This window comes from Rhopilema esculentum, chromosome 10 (assembly GCF_057945365.1).
Source record: "Rhopilema esculentum isolate cy_ngs chromosome 10, ASM5794536v1, whole genome shotgun sequence".
NCBI classification, from domain to species: Eukaryota; Metazoa; Cnidaria; class Scyphozoa; order Rhizostomeae; family Rhizostomatidae; genus Rhopilema; species Rhopilema esculentum.
Window position 1 is genome coordinate 15,723,314 of NC_142824.1, and position 20,837 is coordinate 15,744,150.

At 34.4% G+C, this 20,837-nt stretch overlaps 2 protein-coding genes across 4 annotated transcripts in view; both read left to right on the forward strand.

Annotated features, from left to right (window-relative positions):
- Positions 1-4,007: 4,007 nt before the first annotated feature.
- Positions 4,008-11,486, forward strand: LOC135685475 (tRNA-splicing ligase complex subunit RTRAF). The gene is made up of 8 exons (XM_065201441.2): positions 4,008-4,197; positions 7,933-8,057; positions 8,592-8,691; positions 9,186-9,293; positions 10,158-10,246; positions 10,521-10,592; positions 10,784-10,853; positions 11,236-11,486. The coding sequence occupies exons 1-8, from the start codon at positions 4,137-4,139 to the stop codon at positions 11,388-11,390; spliced, it is 780 nt and encodes a 259-aa protein (XP_065057513.2). The 5' UTR covers positions 4,008-4,136; the 3' UTR covers positions 11,391-11,486.
- Positions 11,487-11,667: 181 nt separating this feature from the next.
- The window catches only part of LOC135685459 (protocadherin Fat 4), a 58,144-nt gene continuing 48,974 nt past the window's right edge, over positions 11,668-20,837 (forward strand). For 2 of the 3 annotated variants that reach the window (XR_010516006.2, XM_089110866.1), the window contains exons 1-9: positions 11,668-15,636; positions 15,921-15,995; positions 17,787-17,923; positions 18,096-18,152; positions 18,663-18,752; positions 18,912-19,010; positions 19,122-19,223; positions 19,680-19,808; positions 19,991-20,069. Coding sequence is in view for 2 of the 3 variants with exons in the window: in XM_089110866.1 (XP_088966992.1) it covers positions 15,579-15,636; positions 15,921-15,995; positions 17,787-17,923; positions 18,096-18,152; positions 18,663-18,752; positions 18,912-19,010; positions 19,122-19,223; positions 19,680-19,808; positions 19,991-20,069 (826 nt within the window). In the remaining variant the exon portion in view is untranslated. The remainder of the gene's footprint in view (positions 15,637-15,920; positions 15,996-17,786; positions 17,924-18,095; positions 18,153-18,662; positions 18,753-18,911; positions 19,011-19,121; positions 19,224-19,679; positions 19,809-19,990; positions 20,070-20,837) is intronic. The other variant, XM_089110865.1, reaches the window with a different exon arrangement.

The following is a 20,837-nucleotide window of genomic DNA, read 5'->3' on the forward strand; positions in this document are numbered from 1 at the left end:
TGCTGACAGTTGACAGTACGCACTGCCAGGAAAGCTGGTGTCATATGCGTTTCGGTAACCTTATGCAAACAGTCCGGGTACATGCAGGGCAATTTTACTTATGCAAAAATGTGACAAGCATTTAACAATAGGGTACCAAAACGAAGGGTGGAATTTAGCATGCAAAACGGTCCAGGTACATAAAGGAATGGCAATTTTGTTAATGCAAACATGTACCCAAGCATTTAAAAAAAGGTACCAAGAGGAATGGTGGAATTAGGCATGCAAAACGGTCCAGGTACACAAAGGAATGGCAATTTTGTTAATGCAAACATGTACCCAAGCATTTAAAAAAAGGTTCCAAGAGGAATGGTGGAATTAAGCATACAAAACGGTCTAGGTACACAAAGGAATGGCAATTTTGTTAATGCAAACATGTACCCAAGCATTTAAAAAAGGTACCAAGAGGAATGGTGGAATTAAGCATGCAAAACGGTCCAGGTACACAAAGGAATGGCAATTTTGTTAATGCAAACATGTACCCAAGCATTTAAAAAAAGGTACCAAGAGGAATGGTGGAATTGAGCATGCAAAACGGTCCAGGTACACAAAGGAATGGCAATTTTGTTAATGCAAACATGTACCCAAGCATTTAAAAAAAGGTACCAAGAGGAATGGTGGAATTAAGCATGCAAAACGGTCCAGGTACACAAAGGAATGGCAATTTTGTTAATGCAAACATGTACCCAAGCATTTAAAAAAAGGTACCAAGAGGAATGGTGGAATTAAGCATGCAAAACGGTCCAGGTACACAAAGGAATGGCAATTTTGTTAATGCAAACATGTACCCAAGCATTTAAAAAAAGGTACCAAGAGGAATGGTGGAATTAAGCATGCAAAACGGTCCAGGTACACAAAGGAATGGCAATTTTGTTAATGCAAACATGTACCCAAGCATTTAAAAAAAGGTACCAAGAGGAATGGTGGAATTAAGCATGCAAAACGGTCCAGGTACACAAAGGAGTGGCAATTTTGTTAATGCAAACATGTACCCAAGCATTTAAAAAAAGGTACCAAGAGGAATGGTGGAATTAAGCATGCAAAACGGTCCAGGTACACAAAGGAATGGCAATTTTGTTAATGCAAACATGTACCCAAGCATTTAAAAAAAGGTACCAAGAGGAATGGTGGAATTAAGCATGCAAAACGGTCCAGGTACACAAAGGAATGGCAATTTTGTTAATGCAAACATGTACCCAAGCATTTAAAAAAAGGTACCAAGAGGAATGGTGGAATTAAGCATGCAAAACGGTCCAGGTACACAAAGGAATGGCAATTTTGTTAATGCAAACATGTACCCAAGCATTTAAAAAAAGGTACCAAGAGGAATGGTGGAATTAAGCATGCAAAACGGTCCAGGTACACAAAGGAATGGCAATTTTGTTAATGCAAACATGTACCCAAGCATTTAAAAAAAGGTACCAAGAGGAATGGTGGAATTAAGCATGCAAAACGGTCCAGGTACACAAAGGAATGGCAATTTTGTTAATGCAAACATGTACCCAAGCATTTAAAAAAAGGTACCAAGAGGAATGGTGGAATTAAGCATGCAAAACGGTCCAGGTACACAAAGGAATGGCAATTTTGTTAATGCAAACATGTACCCAAGCATTTAAAAAAAGGTACCAAGAGGAATGGTGGAATTAAGCATGCAAAACGATCCAGGTACACAAATGTTCTGGCTCTTATTGTTAAGAATGTAAAGAACAATCGAACTATTTTTAGCAAGAGGGTACTAATTACAAGCGGTGCTGTGATTTCCCTTGTTAAGTTTATGTACAGAATAAACTCAAAAGTTTGCGTGATTGACAAGTGTGAATTTTCAATATCGAAAAGCATTGTTTCCAATTTGTGACTCATGATTTGTCATACAGCACACAATGATGAAATTGCGGGATTTGAATCACATTGCGTTTCACAATGCTACACTTCTGCAGAGGGTACCAAAACGCAGTGGCGGACTGGCTACCTTCCAACCCACCGGGAAAAGCAACCAAAAGGGCGCCAATAAGTAGTGGTGGCGTTAGAAGTTCTCCGACGGAGGGGCTTGACTGACCTTCCGACAGGGTGCTAGGCAATTAGAGAGAAATCATGGAATCCCAGTTGCAAAAAGACGCACAAACATTACGATTATGACAGGACATTCATTTAACAGACAATAAAGAGCAGCTTCGTAGAGCGAGATTAATATTTTTGTGGGGACTAGCTTTTATAAAAAATGTCCCTAAAACGACAAAGGACATATATTAAGAAAGTTTTTGTATATCATTTTCCGTGATTTCTCTGAATTCTCAACGTTCTAAACTTTTCCGAGCAATAAAAAAAGACGTCATTTATTGATTAAATAGAATAGGAACAATTTTTACTTAGGTAGGTTAAAAGTCTTGCTAGCTTGCAGATTATTGCTCGTGTCGCAATAAATAAGTACACAAATGGTACTTCCTGAGGTTATGAAATTTTCGAATTTTAATGATTCCAGTTCGCTGGAAAATCCACTCATTGCATCGATTTTTTCTACCTTTAAAATACAACCTTACTCTTAGAATCAACATCCACATGCCAAACGCTGTTGGATGGTTTCTATCGATTTTCTGGAAATCATTCTCGTAATTCGTACACCAAAACCTGAAGCATTTTAATGTCAAGTCAACACAGGGAATATGCACACATTACGTAATCAAAAGTAGGCAATATGGTTAACTATCTATAAAGAATTGGTATAAAATGAATATATGGTACAATCTTAAAAATGTATAAGATATAATATTCTAAATAAAACCTAACCCAGCAATAAACATTTTACACAATCTACAGCCGCATTCTACAGGGTGTGCTCTTAATTCTTTTTTAAATGTTGCCAATGATTGGGACTCTCTTATACTGTGAGGTAGTGTTTGCCACAGTTAATTATGACTTGAAACAGTTCTTGTATAGAATAATCAACTTTCTGCCCTGCATCATTTTTAGCCAGAACAGCAACCTCTTATTGTACTTTGCAAGGATTTCTTTTGATATTTCTGGATATATCATTAACATAATGATCAGAGAATGTAGGAGTGATAATGACTTTAAGCCCAATGGGTACTTCTCATCCTTCATCCTGGAGTGCCTGGCAAGTGTTCAAAAATATGTTATTTTGTTCGTCCATTTTCTTTTTCTCATTGCGTTCAGCCCTTGGCATTCCATTTCAGCATTGGCAAATAGAAACAAATCTTTTTGTGGCAAAAATTTAGACATGGCCTTGAAAAAAGCCTTGTGAATGAAAAGAGAAATCACAATCCCCTTTTGTTTTAGCTCATGAAAAACATGTTTCGCGAACTGTTGGAACATAATCACTACAATTTTTTTCGAAGTAGCCAATCTATCGTTGAATAGACACTGATTTGGTCGAAAGTAAAGCAACTTTTTAGAAAGGGCAAACCTCCGTTATTTGGCCTGTTTATAAATCTTCTTAAAATTAAAACTTAAAAATTAAAAGTTCTTAACAAATTTCAAACGACTATCTTTCGGTTCCATATAAATATACTGTAAAAATTACTCATTTGATTATTCGTGCACAAACTTGCGACGCCGAACCTCCCTCAACATTAGCCAAAAAAGCGGAAAACAGACCTATCCCAAGACAAAACCTTGAATACCTCAAAAATGTTCTCATTATTCGTCTCTAACATCTTGGTACGATTATCCCATTATTATCAGAGAGCTCCCTTCTATTTTTTATTTCAACAAGGAATTTAAGGTTTAACTTTCAAGCTGGCAGGAATCAAAACAGCTGCCATGTAAATACGTTATTATACTTAATTTGCTGTATTTTTTATGCAATAAGAATATTATAACACAGAATAAGAATAATTATTCTTATTCTTATTCTTATTCTGTGATTATAGTATACAGTATGTTTATGTCACTGATCAATGGTTACAGTTTACAGTTTCAGCCTCTTTTGGTATTTGTGGAAACGACCAAAAGGAGGCTCGAACACTGTCTTCAAAAAATTATCTATTTTCCACATGCACAAAACCTTTCTTGTACGTTAATTTATCGAGAGAAGAAAGACTTTGCCTTAGGGTAAAACTACTTAACAACTCGTTCAAAGTATGTTTGAAAGGAAACTGAAAGCACTTGGATTTCATCATCCAGAAAACTTCTCTCCAAACGGTAAGTCCTACATGAAAACAATCATCTGAGTGTCGTTCTTTTCTTGGAAATGTAATTAGACAGAACCTCCAAAGACTAAATAGAGCATATGGCATGTGCTTTGAAGTTGGAAGTTCTCTGTCTATAAATTTACTGATGCGTGATATATCTTGGTGACTTGTATGTGAACCATTTCTTCAAGTATCGCTGCCATTTCAAAGTTTAAAGTTCAATTAAGTTTATTGATTTTGAGGTATACTGCATTCTGTAATATGGAATGCACCCTGCAGCCAACTCTTTATCTTATTATTGAGTTAAAAAACAAATGAACATAAGAAAAAAAAGGTTAAAAGGATTTAAAGTCTAGACGAATGATTGTTCCAGGGGTGTTCTACATCGTTATATAGCAAAGAATTATTTTAGAAACAACCATAGGTTAATGATGACTTCTTATTCTTAGTTTCGACTCATTGATTTTGCATCACCAGACCTTTAGCAAGAATGAACCTCAAATTTAAAATTATCATGTTGATATTTTTTCCGGTGTCATATGCGTTTCGGTAACCTTATGCATTTTGGTTCAGGTACACAAATGCATGGATATTTTGGTTACGCAAAAACGTAACCAAGCACTTAAACAATGGGGTACCAAAATGAATGGTAGAGTTTAGCATGCAAATCAGTCCTGGTATCGAAAGCATGACAATTTTGGTTTTGCAAAAACATACCCAAGCACTTAAACAATAGAGTACCAAAATGAATGGTAGAATTTAGCATGCAAATCAGTCCTGGTATACAAAAGCATGACAATTTTGGTTTTGCAAAAACATACCCAAGCACTTAAACAATAGAGTACCAAAATGAATGGTAGAATTTAGCATGCAAATCAGTCCTGGTATACAAAAGCATGACAATTTTGGTTTTGCAAAAACATACCCAAGCACTTAAACAATAGAGTACCAAAATGAATGGTAGAATTTAGCATGCAAACCGGTCCTGGTACACAAATGTTTGGATTCAAATTGTTCAGAATGTAAAAAACAATCAAACTATTTTTAAAAAGGGGGTACTAACAAGAAGCAGTGTTATGATTTCCCTTGTTAAGTTTATGCAAAAAAGGACAACATCAATGGCGACTCCAATGTTTGCGTGATTGAAAAGTGTGAAGTTTTTATCTCTGATAACCTTTAACTCAATTTGTTATTCATAACATGTAAAAACATTGCACAATGATGAAAACACATGATTTGAAACACATTGCGTTTCACAATGTTACACTTTTGCATAGGGTACCAAAATGCATATTACACCAGCACTTTTTTCATGGAAAGTGGTGCACTTTTTCCAGCCAGCTTTTGGATCCAAAATGATGCAAAAGTAAAGCTGCACCTTCCTCAGCTGTAAAGCTAAGCTAATCATTACTGAAATTATTGCAAATTATTTGAAGGCTCTGAATTAGCCAAATGCTCTTAATTTAACTTATCATCTCTAAATCCAGATGTGTTTATCCTCCTAGAGGGGTAAAGTTATTAAGAACCCTTCTCTATCTAAAAATTCCTCTTTAATAGATTGCCTTTTTGAATGATAATGCCTTGGATGTAAATGCTAAGTTTAACAGATTTTTATCCTTGCTTAATGAACTAGTTAAACCTCATGCTCCTCTGAAAAAGCTCACCAAGAGTGACATTGAATTTAAAAGCAAACCATGGATTGATGGCAAAATTAAAAAAATGATGCGCATCAGAGGTTAGCTACTTGGCAGGCTTAAAATTACTAATGACCAGTCTGTGAAAGATCTCTACAAAAAGTTTAGAAATCGGGTATCTAACTCCTTGAGAGAAAGTAAAGCTAACTATTTCTATAACTATTTTCATAACATGAAGCAGTTACGTCTCAGATCAGTAAGCTACTATGTAGCAAAGGGCTGGAATGACATTCCTGTAAATATTAAAAGGTCACCATCTGTTAGTGTCTTTTGTTCTAAGCTCAAAACCTACTTCTTTGAAAATAATTATTGAAAATACATAAGTTTCTGAAATTATTATCTTAAAAGGGGGTGCTCTCTCCTCAATTAGCTTTGCTACTGAGAAAGCTACTCCTTAACAATTCCCTTTCATGCAAATCCTCTAGTGTAGTGTCAAATCTTTGTTATATTCTATGTTTATTGTCTCATGTATTTATTGTAAGTAGGTTAATATTAGAGTATGAAGTGGAATTTAAAATGAATGAACTGAACTGAACTGAACTGAAATTTATATCTAACATATTAGCAAATATTTTGCAGTTGGGATTTGCAATTTGCAGAAAGGCAGCTTCTGCCTTTTTGCCATCTCAAAAACAATTTAGTGCATCAGTTATGACAAGCAGCTAACGGTAGGGTGTATTTGAATTACTGCTGAAACAATTTAGTCCTCCTCCTGGGGTTTCATCTTTTTAGGGCTACATCCCCTTTTGAACTAAAGGTGTTAATGGGGCAATGATGAATTCAGAAAAATTGCACAAAGGCAGTTGCATTGGTTGCTTTTCATAAAAGGTGTCCTTTATTCTTTTTAAGACAGCACATCAAACTCAGTGGCAGCAGCTGCCTGTCTTCAAATTGTAAATCCCAACTGCAAATTATTATGTAATTTTCAGTTCTAGTTCTAGTGCTTTTAGTATGTACATTGATTCTATTGCTTTTGTTTAATGTAATGATGTAATGGAAATCGGAATTATATAAAATTGCCAGTTTCTTGTTAAAATCCAAAATATGCACACATATACACTCCCCTAACGAAAGTACCCGGACAGTTTGAAGATCGATGCGCTTGCAGACAAAAACAAATTTAGGCTGACGAAAACAACTCTTTAACTTAGTGATAATAATTTTTTGAGAAACCCTTCCAAAATAAACAAGAACATTTAAATGCTGCAAAACTTCTGTGCTTTTGCATGGAGATGCCACCGATTGATTATAAAACATGGATGACATTTGGTAACATTTTACCAGATTAAAAACTCTCACGCAAAGCAGACATATCATTCAGCGCAGAGCCATATTGTTTCTTTAGCGCTGCAAGTCTTGCTGAAGGCAGTCGGTATGAGGGTAGATTCACAATTGTTTATCATTTTCCTTGTAATATTTATCAACAGCTTTAAAAGTTTAATTGTTAATGAACATTTAATGCAATTGAAAATTTGGTTAGGGTGGAACGCTCAGATGTTGGTGTCGCAAGAGCTCTTGCTCTTTTTGACCGTGAAAATTTTTTTTAACTTTATGTTTTTTCAATTTTTTTTGCATATCACTTAAGTGGCAGTCTTGTGCACCCAATGATCCTAGCAATTTAATGATAGCCTTTTCCCATCATTGCTAAAAAACATTATTTCTAGACACTGCTCAGAAGTCAATTCTGTTGTTTCGGTTGCTATCATCTTGAGGAAAAACTCTCACAGAGTTTGTTTACATATTGTAAGATGATTTTTTTCCACGAATAAATGGATTAAAGGCCAAAAAAACTTCAAGAAAAAATTTGAGGAAATTGGTAAAAACGTTTTCATGAAAACTGACTTTGAAATTTGTAAACCAATTTCTCTAACAACAGAATTCGGAAACTGAATTTGATTCGCAACTGAATTCAAAACTGTCCAGATACTTTCATGAGGGGAGTGTAATTATATCTAAATGTGTGAAATGTTAAGGCAGATTATTTGAATTGTAAAGGAATTTGGAAAGTTTAATTATTTCAGAATTGATGTAGCTGTTTTGTCAATTTCTAGATGAAGAAGACTTTAGGAATCTGATTATTTGGCTTGAGGACCAAGTCATACGACTATACAAGATAGAAGATAGAGATCTTCTTCGTGAAACAAGTAGCTCTGAATGGCCATCTATTTTTGAAAAGGTTTATAAGAATTAAAAATTGTTATTGCCTAAAAGTATCGTTTTGTTTTTATGCTGTTTGCCATTATGGCCAATTGTCATCAAAACAGAATAACAGTCATCAGTAATATTTTCTACAAAATTGTGGTATTCTAAGAAACACTCTGCCTCTGGTAAATCTTGATTCTAACATTATACAACATCCATGTACATTTAAATGTTTTCCTTTATGTGTGTATAAAAGTTTGGCTCAGAGTTGCAACTCTGAATTCCACATTTGGTGTACCTAATGCCATCAGCAAGCAACTGTCACACTAATCTCTATGTTTGATTTGTTATTGTATAATTGCTTGGTTTTATGTTCCTGGAGATATCAAATTAGCTGTTTCTATTGTCCTTAGGTGTTAAATAGGGATACATATAGAACGTATCTTCCTGTATGTTATCAAGCACTTTGATACAGGCCTTTAATCCATCATTTTTGTTAGGCAACCATTAATAATTCTTTGATGAAATATCTTCTTTTATATTGAATTCAAATTTTGAAATATTTTAGTATCTGGATGACTTAGCTTGTCCTGTGCGAAGAGATGAAAGAGAAGCTGTGGCCTCTTGGTTAATAAGTCATGCAGTTAGAGTAGAGTATCATGAGAATGGTATAGTTCTTATTTGTTATGTTGTTTATTTCAAACAACAATACCTGATAATAGGCCTAGCTATTTGCTAAAGGCAGACTTTTTTCCACATCTCTGTGCTTTATGTAATTACTCCAAATTAACAATCTATTACTTACCCTTCTGATTATGATTTGTATTCACAAATGTGTTCTCATGTGTTTTGAATTTTTTACAATTTTCAGGCTAGTGAAGTGAGATTCAATATGAAACTAAATTATATTTAATGTCTTCATGTGATCATTGAGGATGACAATTGATTGTCAATATGAAATTTTTAATTCTCCAAGCTTCTACCAATGTTTGTCTTTAAAACAAATTGTAATTTTTTTTAGTAGAGAAAACTGAAGTAGGTGAGCAGAGAAAACTTAAGTAGTTGCCATGATTACATCATAGATGGCAAATGATAATCTTAGTTTAGAGAATCAAAATGAAATATTTATCACAATTTTAATATCCTTTAATGTGCTTTGCAGCCACTAAATTTAATGACCTTGACAAAGAGAGAAAGAAAGTGAAAGAAGATAGCACAAGTGCCAGCATTAATGGACAATCAGGTTCAGGTGCAGTTAGTGAAATAACAGGTACTTCATAGTATATATCATAAAAATTTTCTTATAATATCTTACAGTTTCTTACATAATTTCTTATAATTTCTTATATATATCATAAATATTTTCTCATGTATTAGATACTTTCCAGCGATTAATATCCTGCTAGTTGGAAACCCGCTGTTCTATCTTTATTTCCTTTGTTTCCAAGGCCTTGCTCTTTTTATTTATTTTATTTTAGAGCTCAGTGTCAGAGACTCCAGCTCAATGTTGGAAATTTGACAACTATTGTAATCTGATAAACAGATAACAGAAGCCGGTGCTCTATTAAATCTGTACGCAGATGATGTGTAATTTCCGTTCAGAAAATAATCTTGTCTTTGGAAGCTTTCAAAGGATTGTAGGGCCTATTTTTCCTTCAATCCTTCAATCTATCAAATACATATCGATATAAACATATAGAAGTTTTAATTCAACTGATGCAAAAAGTGATTGTTAAGGTATTGCAATGGTATGCTGGCAATACAAGAATTGATTTGAAAGAGGCCTGTATTTAGCAATATACTGAACTATCGAGCAAAACAACCAGCAAGAGCAGTAACATTCAGCTTCTGTAGATTTAAAAGAAAAATAGAGGACTGAAAAACCACCCGTTTTCCAACCCCAAAGAAAGACATAATGCTTTGAAATGTTTAGGGCTCAAAGTAACGAGAATTAGTAATGAAAAGCAGGAGGTATTTCACAGCGGCAGGAAACAGCCATATAATGCATTTCATTACTTTATTAGCACACACACATATGACGCATTGACAGTTAAATTTCATCTTATGTCACCTTTTAAGTCTAAGTTAACCACATATGATTCAACGTAATTGTGTTTTCACAATGTTTTTGTAGGTGATGATCCTGACCTGAAAGCAGGTATCTCTTCGTTATCAAAGCTTCTTGGAATTCCGTTCCACCCTGACCACATTACTACTTTGCAGGTAATAAGGCTGTATGCTCATTAGTCTGGGGAACATTCCATATTGATCTCAATCTTATGCGGATTTTCATTTCTCTTCCCATGATTTCCTTCATCTTCTGAAACAAAACTTCACTCTGAAGTTTGAAGTGGATTAGTCAGCATGAAGCATCTACCGAAAGGAAATTTTGTTGTAATACTTGTATTAAAAATCGAAGGCTTTTATACGTAGATTCCTTTATTAGAATTATAGTACTGCAAGCCTAAAAGTAATGTTATTCATATCTATATTTTAGGCGGTTCAAAAAATTATCAACCGGAAGCTCTCTCCTGAGAACGTAGATGCTTTAAAATCTGGTAAAGAAAAGGTATTTGTAATAGTTTTTTTTACAGAATTTTAAACAATTTTATAATTCATTGCGTTTGGTCTTATTTTCAAAAGGTTTACAGACATTAGTCATTTGATATGAAAAGCATGCAGAGGATAATTTGTTCTAAGAAGCTTCGTTTAAGTGCTGTTGCTTTATTTGATTGTCTGAATTTCATGGTTTTTTTGCAGAAGAAGGGAAAAGGAAAGGAAGGCGACTATCGACCCATAAATGAAATCGACCTTGGTTTTCAAGTAAATGGTAAATTACAAATTTTGATTAGCTTATCATTTCTATTTCATTAGAGAGAGGTCAGCATGCTAAGATTGCTTGTAAGGTAATGCAAGATGCAGTCACTCTGCCGCTAAGGTTTTTATGAGCTCAGTTTTACTATATAAGGCAAGATGCCGTTTCGTGTAATAGCATTTGTTTTAGCGATGCCTTTGAATAAAAGCATTAAATTTATTGGGGCAAGCATTAAAAAGAAGGTAGAACCAGGTTGCCGGTTTTTGCAAGTTTACTTCAGCTGAATTTAACTGAATTGCAGATCCATCTTAGCGACACGGACTAATCTGTTAATTATATAGCTTATTTAAAAGTTCTCCATTATTATCATTCTGTTTCTTTCTTGCTTCTAATATAGATTCTGCTGTAAAAGAAGCTGCCAAAATTCTTCGCCTTCTTCATCTTCATGAACTTCGTGATCTCCAAACACAGATAAATAAAGCGATAGTTCTTGTACAGAGACAAACCGCCAACCCAAAGACAGACCAATCCCTTGGCAAAGTTGGCAGATAAATCTATTCTTGTCTTATTTTTTTGAAATTATAAATTGTATATTTGCTTATCAAATAATTTAAAACCGATACGCTTAATGAATAATTGCATTACGAAGTAGTCATTTGATTCACAATGTCCCGCAGAGGCAGTTTTCCAAGTGTCTCATTTTAAGATGCAGATACTTCGGTAAACATGTGTCTTTTTGCAAGTTATAGCTGCTATTTGCATAGCCCAGATATTTGTCGAAAGAACGTGAGAGGAAAAGTAACGTGAGAGGAAAAAGTAATTGATTCAATGTTTTTGACCAATCAGCGACCGCTTACCCCTCACGTTGTTTAAAACGAACTTGTGTAGACAAAAACTAACAATACAACTTCTGCCTGTAATCCAGCTTTTTGTCTCCAAAAAGTGCCAAATGAAAAACGCCTTTGTATGTTATGTTTCCGCTTTTCCTTGCTGAAGTCAAATTTTCCATTTCTTAAAGCTTGTATGGTAAACATGGTCCCGTTAAATTTGAATTGTCCGTGCTCTATCGAAAATATTTTCATCCAACAAAAAAATTTCAAGATTGGGATTTGTTGGCTAGCTGTTGCATCCGAGTTTTGCTCTTTAAAATCGACTCAACACCTGCAGAAGTCAGTTTGGATCATAGATGGTGTTGGCTGTTAAAAATGGTTTCCAGCAAAATAATTACAAGCAAAGAAGAAACCTTTTAAAGAATTATAATTCCTAAATATTATTGAGGTAGTCGAAAATAAACCGTTTATGTTTGCAATGGTATGTCGTGTTTTTAGCTGCTGCTTAGATTCTGATTCTTTGACAATGCTTTTCAATATTATCTGCTGTGTGTGTCCTTAAGACCTTTAATCATAATTATGTCACAACTAACTAAAAAATGTCGATGAATTTTCCACTTGCATATCAGACATTCGGTGAATAAAGTTAGATTTTGATACATACCATAGCGTTAACCACAAGTGAGCATGCCCAACGGTTATTTGTGACGTCAAATTCTGTCCCGGTTTTGTTGCGTCATGCTTCGCTGATATAAAATGGTGCGACTGTGAGACTTAACGGTTATTTGTGACGTCAAATTCCAGCTGAGTATTGTTACGTCATGTTTCACTGATATAAAACGGTGCGACTTGGAAACACTAGGCATTTGAGTTGAGTTACAGTTTTGTGCAAGCAAGGCTTACTCTCAAGGGAAAAATTAGTTGATTGATGTTATCGAAGGAGTAATTAGAGAAAGTCTCGAGAATGGCGAATTCTTCTAGAGTAAAGAAAAGGAGCCCGATTAATGAGCTACGAGGAGAGTTTGAAGGTTTCAAGAAAGATATGGTCGTGTTGGAAGGAAAGTTGTCCAACATTGAGACAGAAAAGGAAAATCTTCGACTTGTTAACCAAATTTTGATTCAAAAAATTAAAGCAGTGAAGAATTCAGATCTTCCTTTCAAGGTTTGTCGATTATTTATAATAAAATCTTTAGTTCAGATGCTCCTGATTCTCGAGTTGCAATCACAACTTACAACTAAGGTCTTGATGACAACTAAGGTTTTGCTGCTTGAAACCATATCTTGACACAAAATATTGCTAGTCCGGTTGTTAACAAAAAAAGCTTTACACGAAATATTTCCAGCGTGTTGAAACTTTGAGATTTCGATCAAATTTTAGAAATTTTTCTTGGAAAGAAGATATGAAAGAGAGAAAGAACTCACTAATCTAATGTGGCAGAGGCTGGTGTCGAAACGAGGCTTTATTGAATCTGTTCAGCACCATATTTGCGAGATCGTAGAAAAAGTGACATTGCAGAAAGGCCAGGAGAAGAATTTTAATCCGATTGTTGCGACCAAAAACCGCATAACATTGCAAGGACAATCGAAGGTATCATTGGACGCAAAGACGATTGCAAAGGATGAACCTTGTCTCTCAAACAATAGCAAGGTACAGAGTGAGGTAAAGAGAAAGCCATGGTGGACAATCCTGCTTTGCTATTGAAAGAAAACTTAAATCGTTAGATAATAATCATACCTATTTATGTTTAATTTGATTGTACTTTAATCAAAAAACTGTTGCTTGAAATTTTGAGATTTTTTGTCGTATTGGTAAAATTATATCATACTGCATGGTTTACTGCTCGTAAACAAAGAGTTATTATTTTGTTTTCTTTTTGGAAGATCATTCGCAATGTCTGAAAAGTCAACTATCTATTGGGGAATGAATAAGTAAATGTTGCATCTCTAATGATAGAATTCACTCACCTTTTAACAATTCAAGACGGTTATGAAGATAGTAATTCCGAATCGCGCAGGTCCACATCGGCATTGTTTGCCACCCAACTTTTAAACCTACTTTAACAAATAAACAATGTATGTATGAATCTCTTTTGAAGTGAGCTCTTTGATGAAATTTGCCTGTAATTGTCTGTTGTAAGGGGGACGTAGGGCCATTACACTTCATTTTTCATCAAACAAATTGCAATAAATGAAAATCGAAATTTCCAATGTCATGGCCCTTCTCCGTTCACATAGATTACATATGCTGTTATTGAATAGTTTGTAAAGCTTTATATTCGGTACGATTTGACTAAGAAGAATGTATCTTGATTAAGGGAACCAAGTCCAAGCTGTCCTTGAGAGTTGCGGGGATGGTTCGTGTCCTTGAGTGTTGTCCTATCTGTAAGATTTTCCTTTAAAGGGGAAGGGGATCTAGTGCTATAAGTATTGTCAAAGCCTGTTGTTGCGATGCATTGCATCTTGGATAAGGCAAAATTTTCAGGGATTATTTTAGGTAATTTTCATCGCTGCACATTTTCAAAATTTTTGTTCAAACAAGTTTTTAAAGAACAAAGATCTTGAAAGGAAAATGAAGAACAAAGCAAATTTAATAGCTTCTAGATACCGATATCGATAAAATTTTGACATTTCATAGAGACATTTCATAGATTATAATCACCGTTACTGTTATGTTCTCATTTTTAATATTGTAGTGCTTTTTTATAAGCTTCATGTTTCTACTGGGAGTTGCTGCAATTTTACATTTTCACCACCTTTTATCACTGCACAAAATTTAAATTTATGACTGCACAATTACGATTTATCTCTGCACATAATTGTTATCACTGCATGTTAAAATAAACCCTGAAAATTATAGAGACAATCCTATCAGAGCCATGCATGCTTCTTCCCTGTAAATAATACCACAGGATATATGATACAGACAGCTATTTCGTACTAAGTTACATATTACAAGACAGTTCTGTTATACAATAACAGGTAATTCGGTCCTGATCGTTGCAGTCTTCTACGATGTTCAATTGACGTTCTTTTAGCGTAGCGATTTCTGTTAAAAACTTTTAAGGTTTTAGCATCTCATTCTAAATTAATTGATTTGCAGGAAAGTACGTCATACCATTTTCCTTTTACCATGGTATATGTAGCAATGCATGAGTTTTGCGCTTTCATCGTTGTCATTCATATGATACTTTGAAGAGGAATGTATGCCGAGGTAATTAAGTTGAGTCCAAAAAATTGAACTTGTTTTCGGAAAAAGTACCTTTTTGAACCTTTATAGTAGCTTACTTTAAAAGAGAAATTTCATTTGTAGCATCTAACTGGGACTAAGAACTTGACTTAGTTCAAAGATTTTTCAAACCCATGTAACATGCCACCTTTTAAGCAATACCAGAGCCTTTTTAACTTTCAAGGAAAATTTAAAGATTTAAAGAAAAAGGAAATCAAAGGAAACACGGAGGAGTTCTTTCCTTTGCTGACTAAGCATGGTAAAAAAGCAGCTGCTTGGGCAAACCAGAATATCGAGTTATATAAATGCGGTTTTGCTGGAATATCCCTTTTGCAATAGAAATCTTCGCTTGGGTTTAAATCGATAGAATTTCTGAAGATAAGCTGCATCAATAATTGACATCGTGTAGATGTTTTACGCGAAATTGTAACCAAACACTGGCAAAGCGTTAAACGCTCCTAGACATCTCTCTGCTTCATCAGATAAGCATCAATCGTATGATCATTAATTAAAAAGTTTGTTTTTCAGTCAGAAATCAATGAGATTTTGATATCTGCTTGCTGACTGTGTCTTTTAGGTGCACATAATAGGCTAAATGTCTATTCTATGTGTTTTTTGGAGATAGGAGATGCAGTTGCCTGGAAGATGAGTTAGTGCATTCATCTGCCCTCGAGTTCTGCAGACATGTCAAGCACTCGCATTGCTCAGATTATCTCAGCAATCTTCTTTCTCAGTCAGACAGGTATATCAACGATCTCTTTTATTTATACATTGCATTCATGGGCAGATGTACTGCTAGATGGTGGTAAGACAACCTAGGCCTAGCTTTTTATAGATTAGATTTTAATTTAAAGATTCTCCTGACATTATCCTAACCTGTTCTTAGTGAACCCAGATAATGTTCAGTTACAAGCTGTCTTCTGCTGTTGACAAGCAACAGTTTTGGTATTTTCTGTTTTTATTGTGAATTATTTGATTAGGCTTTCCTCAATTCGCCTTGCAAAAGTGACATCTAATATTTTTCAGCGTTTGGTCAGAATCAACGCCCAATTTTTGAAAAAACAACTTACATTGCTGAAATAAAAGAAGAACTGGCGATAGGTATGTCTTTAGGTTGGTTTATCCCTCAAAATAAACCACTTACCATTCTCTAAATATTTCTAAATATTAGAATCGTATGGAATCGTTCCCTTTTCTTGGCGTTCTACTCTTCTCTATGCTTTGATTTTTTATCCTGCTTTAATTGTTCATGTTTATCATAGAGAGAAGGGTAAAAAAGTCTTAAAAAAGAAGTAGGGGAAACTATTGAGGATGATTGAAGTCATGAAATTTATCAAACCCAAGAGTGATGAAATGATTGAAGTGCAAAGAGCAATCCTTTTGAAGCCAATCTGCCAACTGAAAATTCTTATCCACCATTTTTAATTATTTGAAAACATGTTTCTCAAGGTTTTGTCGTTTGCGTTATACTTTATGTGCTAATTTTACAGCTAGTTTAGAGTATTTGCTGCCATTATTGCATGAGGCATCTGGCCTAGTTAGCTTCTTCTCTGACACACACATTTCATTTCTCATTGGAGTTTTTGCAACTTTCTTATGCTCCTTTATCATGTGGTACCAAAGGCGTTAAAAGGATGGTGTTTCCAATTTATCGATAAAGATGTAATATCGGTCTTGTTTTCAAGAAAACCAAGAATACAGGCAAAATCTCGAATTTATTTCCAAAAATTGGGCAACGATAAAAACAAACGAGTAAAGGAATAGATTCATTCCTTGCATTGAAAAGAAAAACATAGTGACAAGAGTAAGAAGGCTGCACATTTAGATCAACTTCTAAGGGACGATTAAAGGACTGTACTTAAAGCATGGGCCATTCATATCACTACCATCGTTCATTGTGGATTCAAATTAGTCACCGAAAGACTCGACATACTGCCAAGCTCATACACAGGCCGGATAATCAATAACTAAGAGGCCAATAACACATTAAAGACATCATATACGTCAATTGTGAGCCATATATAAATAGAAATCAAAGGTTGAATGAACTACTGATAATATCACAGATATTGCTACACTTTGCCTTTATCAAAATTTATTCAATGGAAAAGAAATTTAGACATTTTGAGATCTTTTACAGTTAGCTTTTGTAAACTAATTGTTACAGAAACAAAGTTTCACATACTGTAGGTTTGCAATGGAAAAACTGGAGTAATAATTGCTAAAGACTGATGAGAGTATTGAAGACATAGTTTATGATCGCTTCTATGGTGACTAAAATCAATAATAGAACTGGAGCAGTCGATGCTGCAATGACCAAATTCAGTTTTCATTCTTGCACAAAGGGGTTTAAGAAAGCGTTTCTTTACAACCTGGAATTTTATTTCAGTCCAATCCATTTACGTAGAGTTGAAGTAGATCAAAAATAAAGACGAAATAAGCCATGACCTTTATCTCTGGAATGTGATCCCGAAAGCAAAAAGTGCTCTAGCGACCAAATGCGAGGAAGCTTTTCATCTCTACTGTTGTTTCCATGCCCTTGCTAGTAAATAAAAACATATGAAGAAATTACTGATAAGAAAATAAGTGATTTCGTAAGTATCTGAAAGTAATAAAAACAATCTAAACCCTCATTTTACTAAGAGTGCTTACTAAGAGTACTTAAAAGTAACTGGAGATAAAGTTACCTGATTGGAGGAAAAATTTAGACATTGTATCAAACATACAAACATGGAGCAAAAGTAATAATAAAATAAAAATTCATCTGTGGACTCTGGGAAACATTTGTTCTGGTATTTTGGCTTTTTGTGCCTTATTTCGGTAAAACAGCTAGTTGGTGCTTTATTTTTTGATAAAATTGAATCTAACAATGTATTAAATGAATCTTTCAAGGTTCTTCAGTGATTCAAGTTCGTGCGTCAGTCATCGATGGCAGTACAACCACATATCGGCTTGATGCTTTGGTCAAATTGTTCGCTATTAACCTTGCCACTGGTTGGATTTTTGTAGCTGGACGACTGGACAGGGAGGTGAGTCACTTCTTTCACGGAAGAGCGCTGGCAGTGTCAGATGTTTTCGTTCTAAGACAAATCAATCTCCGTTTTGACATTTTTTTTAATCTTGAAATTTATTAGCTGCAAAGATGAATAACTAATTTTCTAAGTACCGTAACAGCATATATTCTTTGATGATGCTTTTTAGGTTTCAGATAATCAGCGGTTTTATGCCTTTGCGAAGAACGTCGCAAATGGTCTAGAGGTTTGCTTTCCACTTTTGCAATACATCTATAATTTTCATCTTGGTAAATCTTTTGTTTTTTGATATAAAAACAACTGTTTCCTTACTTTTCAAATATTTTTAAACACATTTTTGGTTTTCAAACAAATCTGTAATTTTGCTGCCTTTAAGTGTACTTTAGAAATTAAGTTTATCGAGCTCTCGCGCCATCTTCAGAGTAAGATGAAATATGTGTGGATTAGGTTTGGTGTATTTATCTTCCAAATAAGGATATTTGGTTCAATCATTGCAATCAAGAAATGCTATACTTTTTATTTCTTTTGTGTCTTTCTTATTATAAATATCACATTAGCTTTTTATGTTAAATTATCTCTGACAGGGTATTTATGGTTTTTTTATTGTCGATTCTTTCATAAGTTCTTTGTAGTTTCTATCTATAGTTTCAATTTATCAGTTTCTATGGCATTTTGCTTACTTTCATCATCAACTTTAATAATAGTTTTACCTATTTCTCTCGTTTTTTTCTCAAAGAGTCAAGTTGAGGTTGTAGTTCACCTTTCTGATGTCAACGACAATGCACCGCAAATAGAAAACCTGCCCACTACAATCAGCTTGAGAGAAGTAACTAGTTTTTGCATTTATCGAGATTTGTACAATTACGTTTCTTGGCCTTTTTTACAAGGTAGAATGAAATTTCATCAATTAAATAGCCTTAAAGCATTTTGAATATTCAAATTAGGTATTTTGAAAGCAACCTAAGGTTTACTTATTTTGTTTTAGAATGCAGAGCCTGGCTTCACTCTCTTCACTGTTGTTGCGAAAGACAAAGATGCCTCTCGAAACGCTTTGTTAAGTTATTCAATCACTCATGGGAACCAGGTGTGCCATTTTTGTACTAATATTATGCAAATTTTGCACCAACGTGGTACTAATTTAAATGGTTCTCCTCAATCTAATCCTTTGTTAAGCTATGATACCAATCTTTTCTAGGAGAACAGATTTAAGATCGATTCTTATTCAGGGAAAATCTCAACAGTGTCACGGCTTGATTTTGAGTCAACCAAAGACTACAATATTTCAATTACTGTTGAGGTGAGACCTGGTTCAAAACATTTCTCAATAGTACTCAGATAGTATTTGCCCAAACAAGCCTTTGACGTTATGTGCAATATTGAATGAACTATTGATATACATTTTTATTATAGTACTGCATTCTTCTGCATCAGCTGTATCAATATTCTATTGATAATGCGTATTTTAATTTTTTAAGGTTATTTTTTGACATGTCAATAAGCTTTATCAATTCAGTGCATTAAGGTGAAATGATTCCTTCAAATCTTGGAGACCCATTCAATTCCATTGATTGTAATTATACCTTCGTCCCCTTTCTTCAGACATATAGAAGCGAACAGCTTATGTCTTTTCATTTGCATGCATCATAAACGCATAAACATGCTTGCTCCTATCCTAAGCTTTATCCTAACTTTCTTTGTAATTTTCTTCTTTACATCATGTCTTTCACGGCCTTATTCCGTCATTTTTATATAGGACAATGGACAGAACATCACCCTTTCCAACTCTTCTGTTCTTCGTATTTTTGTTCAAGATCATGACGACCAGCCTGCTAAATTCCAACAAGCAAAATATTTTGCAACTATACCAGAAAATAGTGCGAAGGTAACGTGGTGAATCTAGGTATCTTTCATTTCGGAGTTATTGAATTGCATTGAATTTTGTTACAGTGCACAGAAGCTATTCTAGTTAGAACTTTGCCGAAGACCTCCTGGTTGGCATGTTTAACCATGAGCCTTCTGTGCAGGATGCATCGTTGAATCCAATGCTTAACTTTTGTCTTTCAGGGTCACCTTGTCACTGTCGTCAAAGCCGTGGATTTAGACACTGCCATTAATGCACCCGTTGAATATAGCATCCACCAAGGTATGTAATATCTTCAAATTTTGAAATTAAACTTGCAGTTTTTCTGAAAGAATCTTATTTTCATGTTCGTCAGTTAGCTATGTTATCTCTTTATCATTCAAGTCATTGAGTTTTAGAATTTAAAACATTTTCTGCAATTTGTCTTTTTTTGGCAATTCTTTGTTTTCGGTGAGAATTATGATTAAGATGTTTATGAAATTTCATTTCACCTTGTTTCATGCTTCGGTTGCTAGGTAGCAACAAATATAAATACAAATACAAATACAAATACAAAGACGTGAAATTAATGTAGATCAGTGGCGAAGCTAGCCAAAAATAGTTGGTCCTGCTTTATGGACTGGGTCACGCCCTTATTCAATAGGAAACGCCCATGAAAATAAATATTTTTTGCAGATGATTCTTTTCTTAAATTTTGTCTAACTTTTGTAAAGTAAACCCATACTTAAAGGTGTGCTTAAGGTTTTCAAAAAAATGTTAAGTTGTAGTAAGGCTCTACAACTGAAGTAAAAGTTCAAATTGGTGATAACTAAATTTGACAATAGAAAGGGGCAGGGGTGACATTTGAAGTTGCATGTTATATATTTGTGGTGGTTGAAATAGTATAATTAGACTATTCGAGATTTTGGTCTTATAAATTTGGCAAATCTAGATACTTTATCAAAATACATAAACAACTTCGTTTGCCAAACCATTAGACCAGTAAACAATTTAGGTAGGAAAAAACACTAGTTACTCGTTAATCTCTTACAAATACAAGTTCCGCTGAAA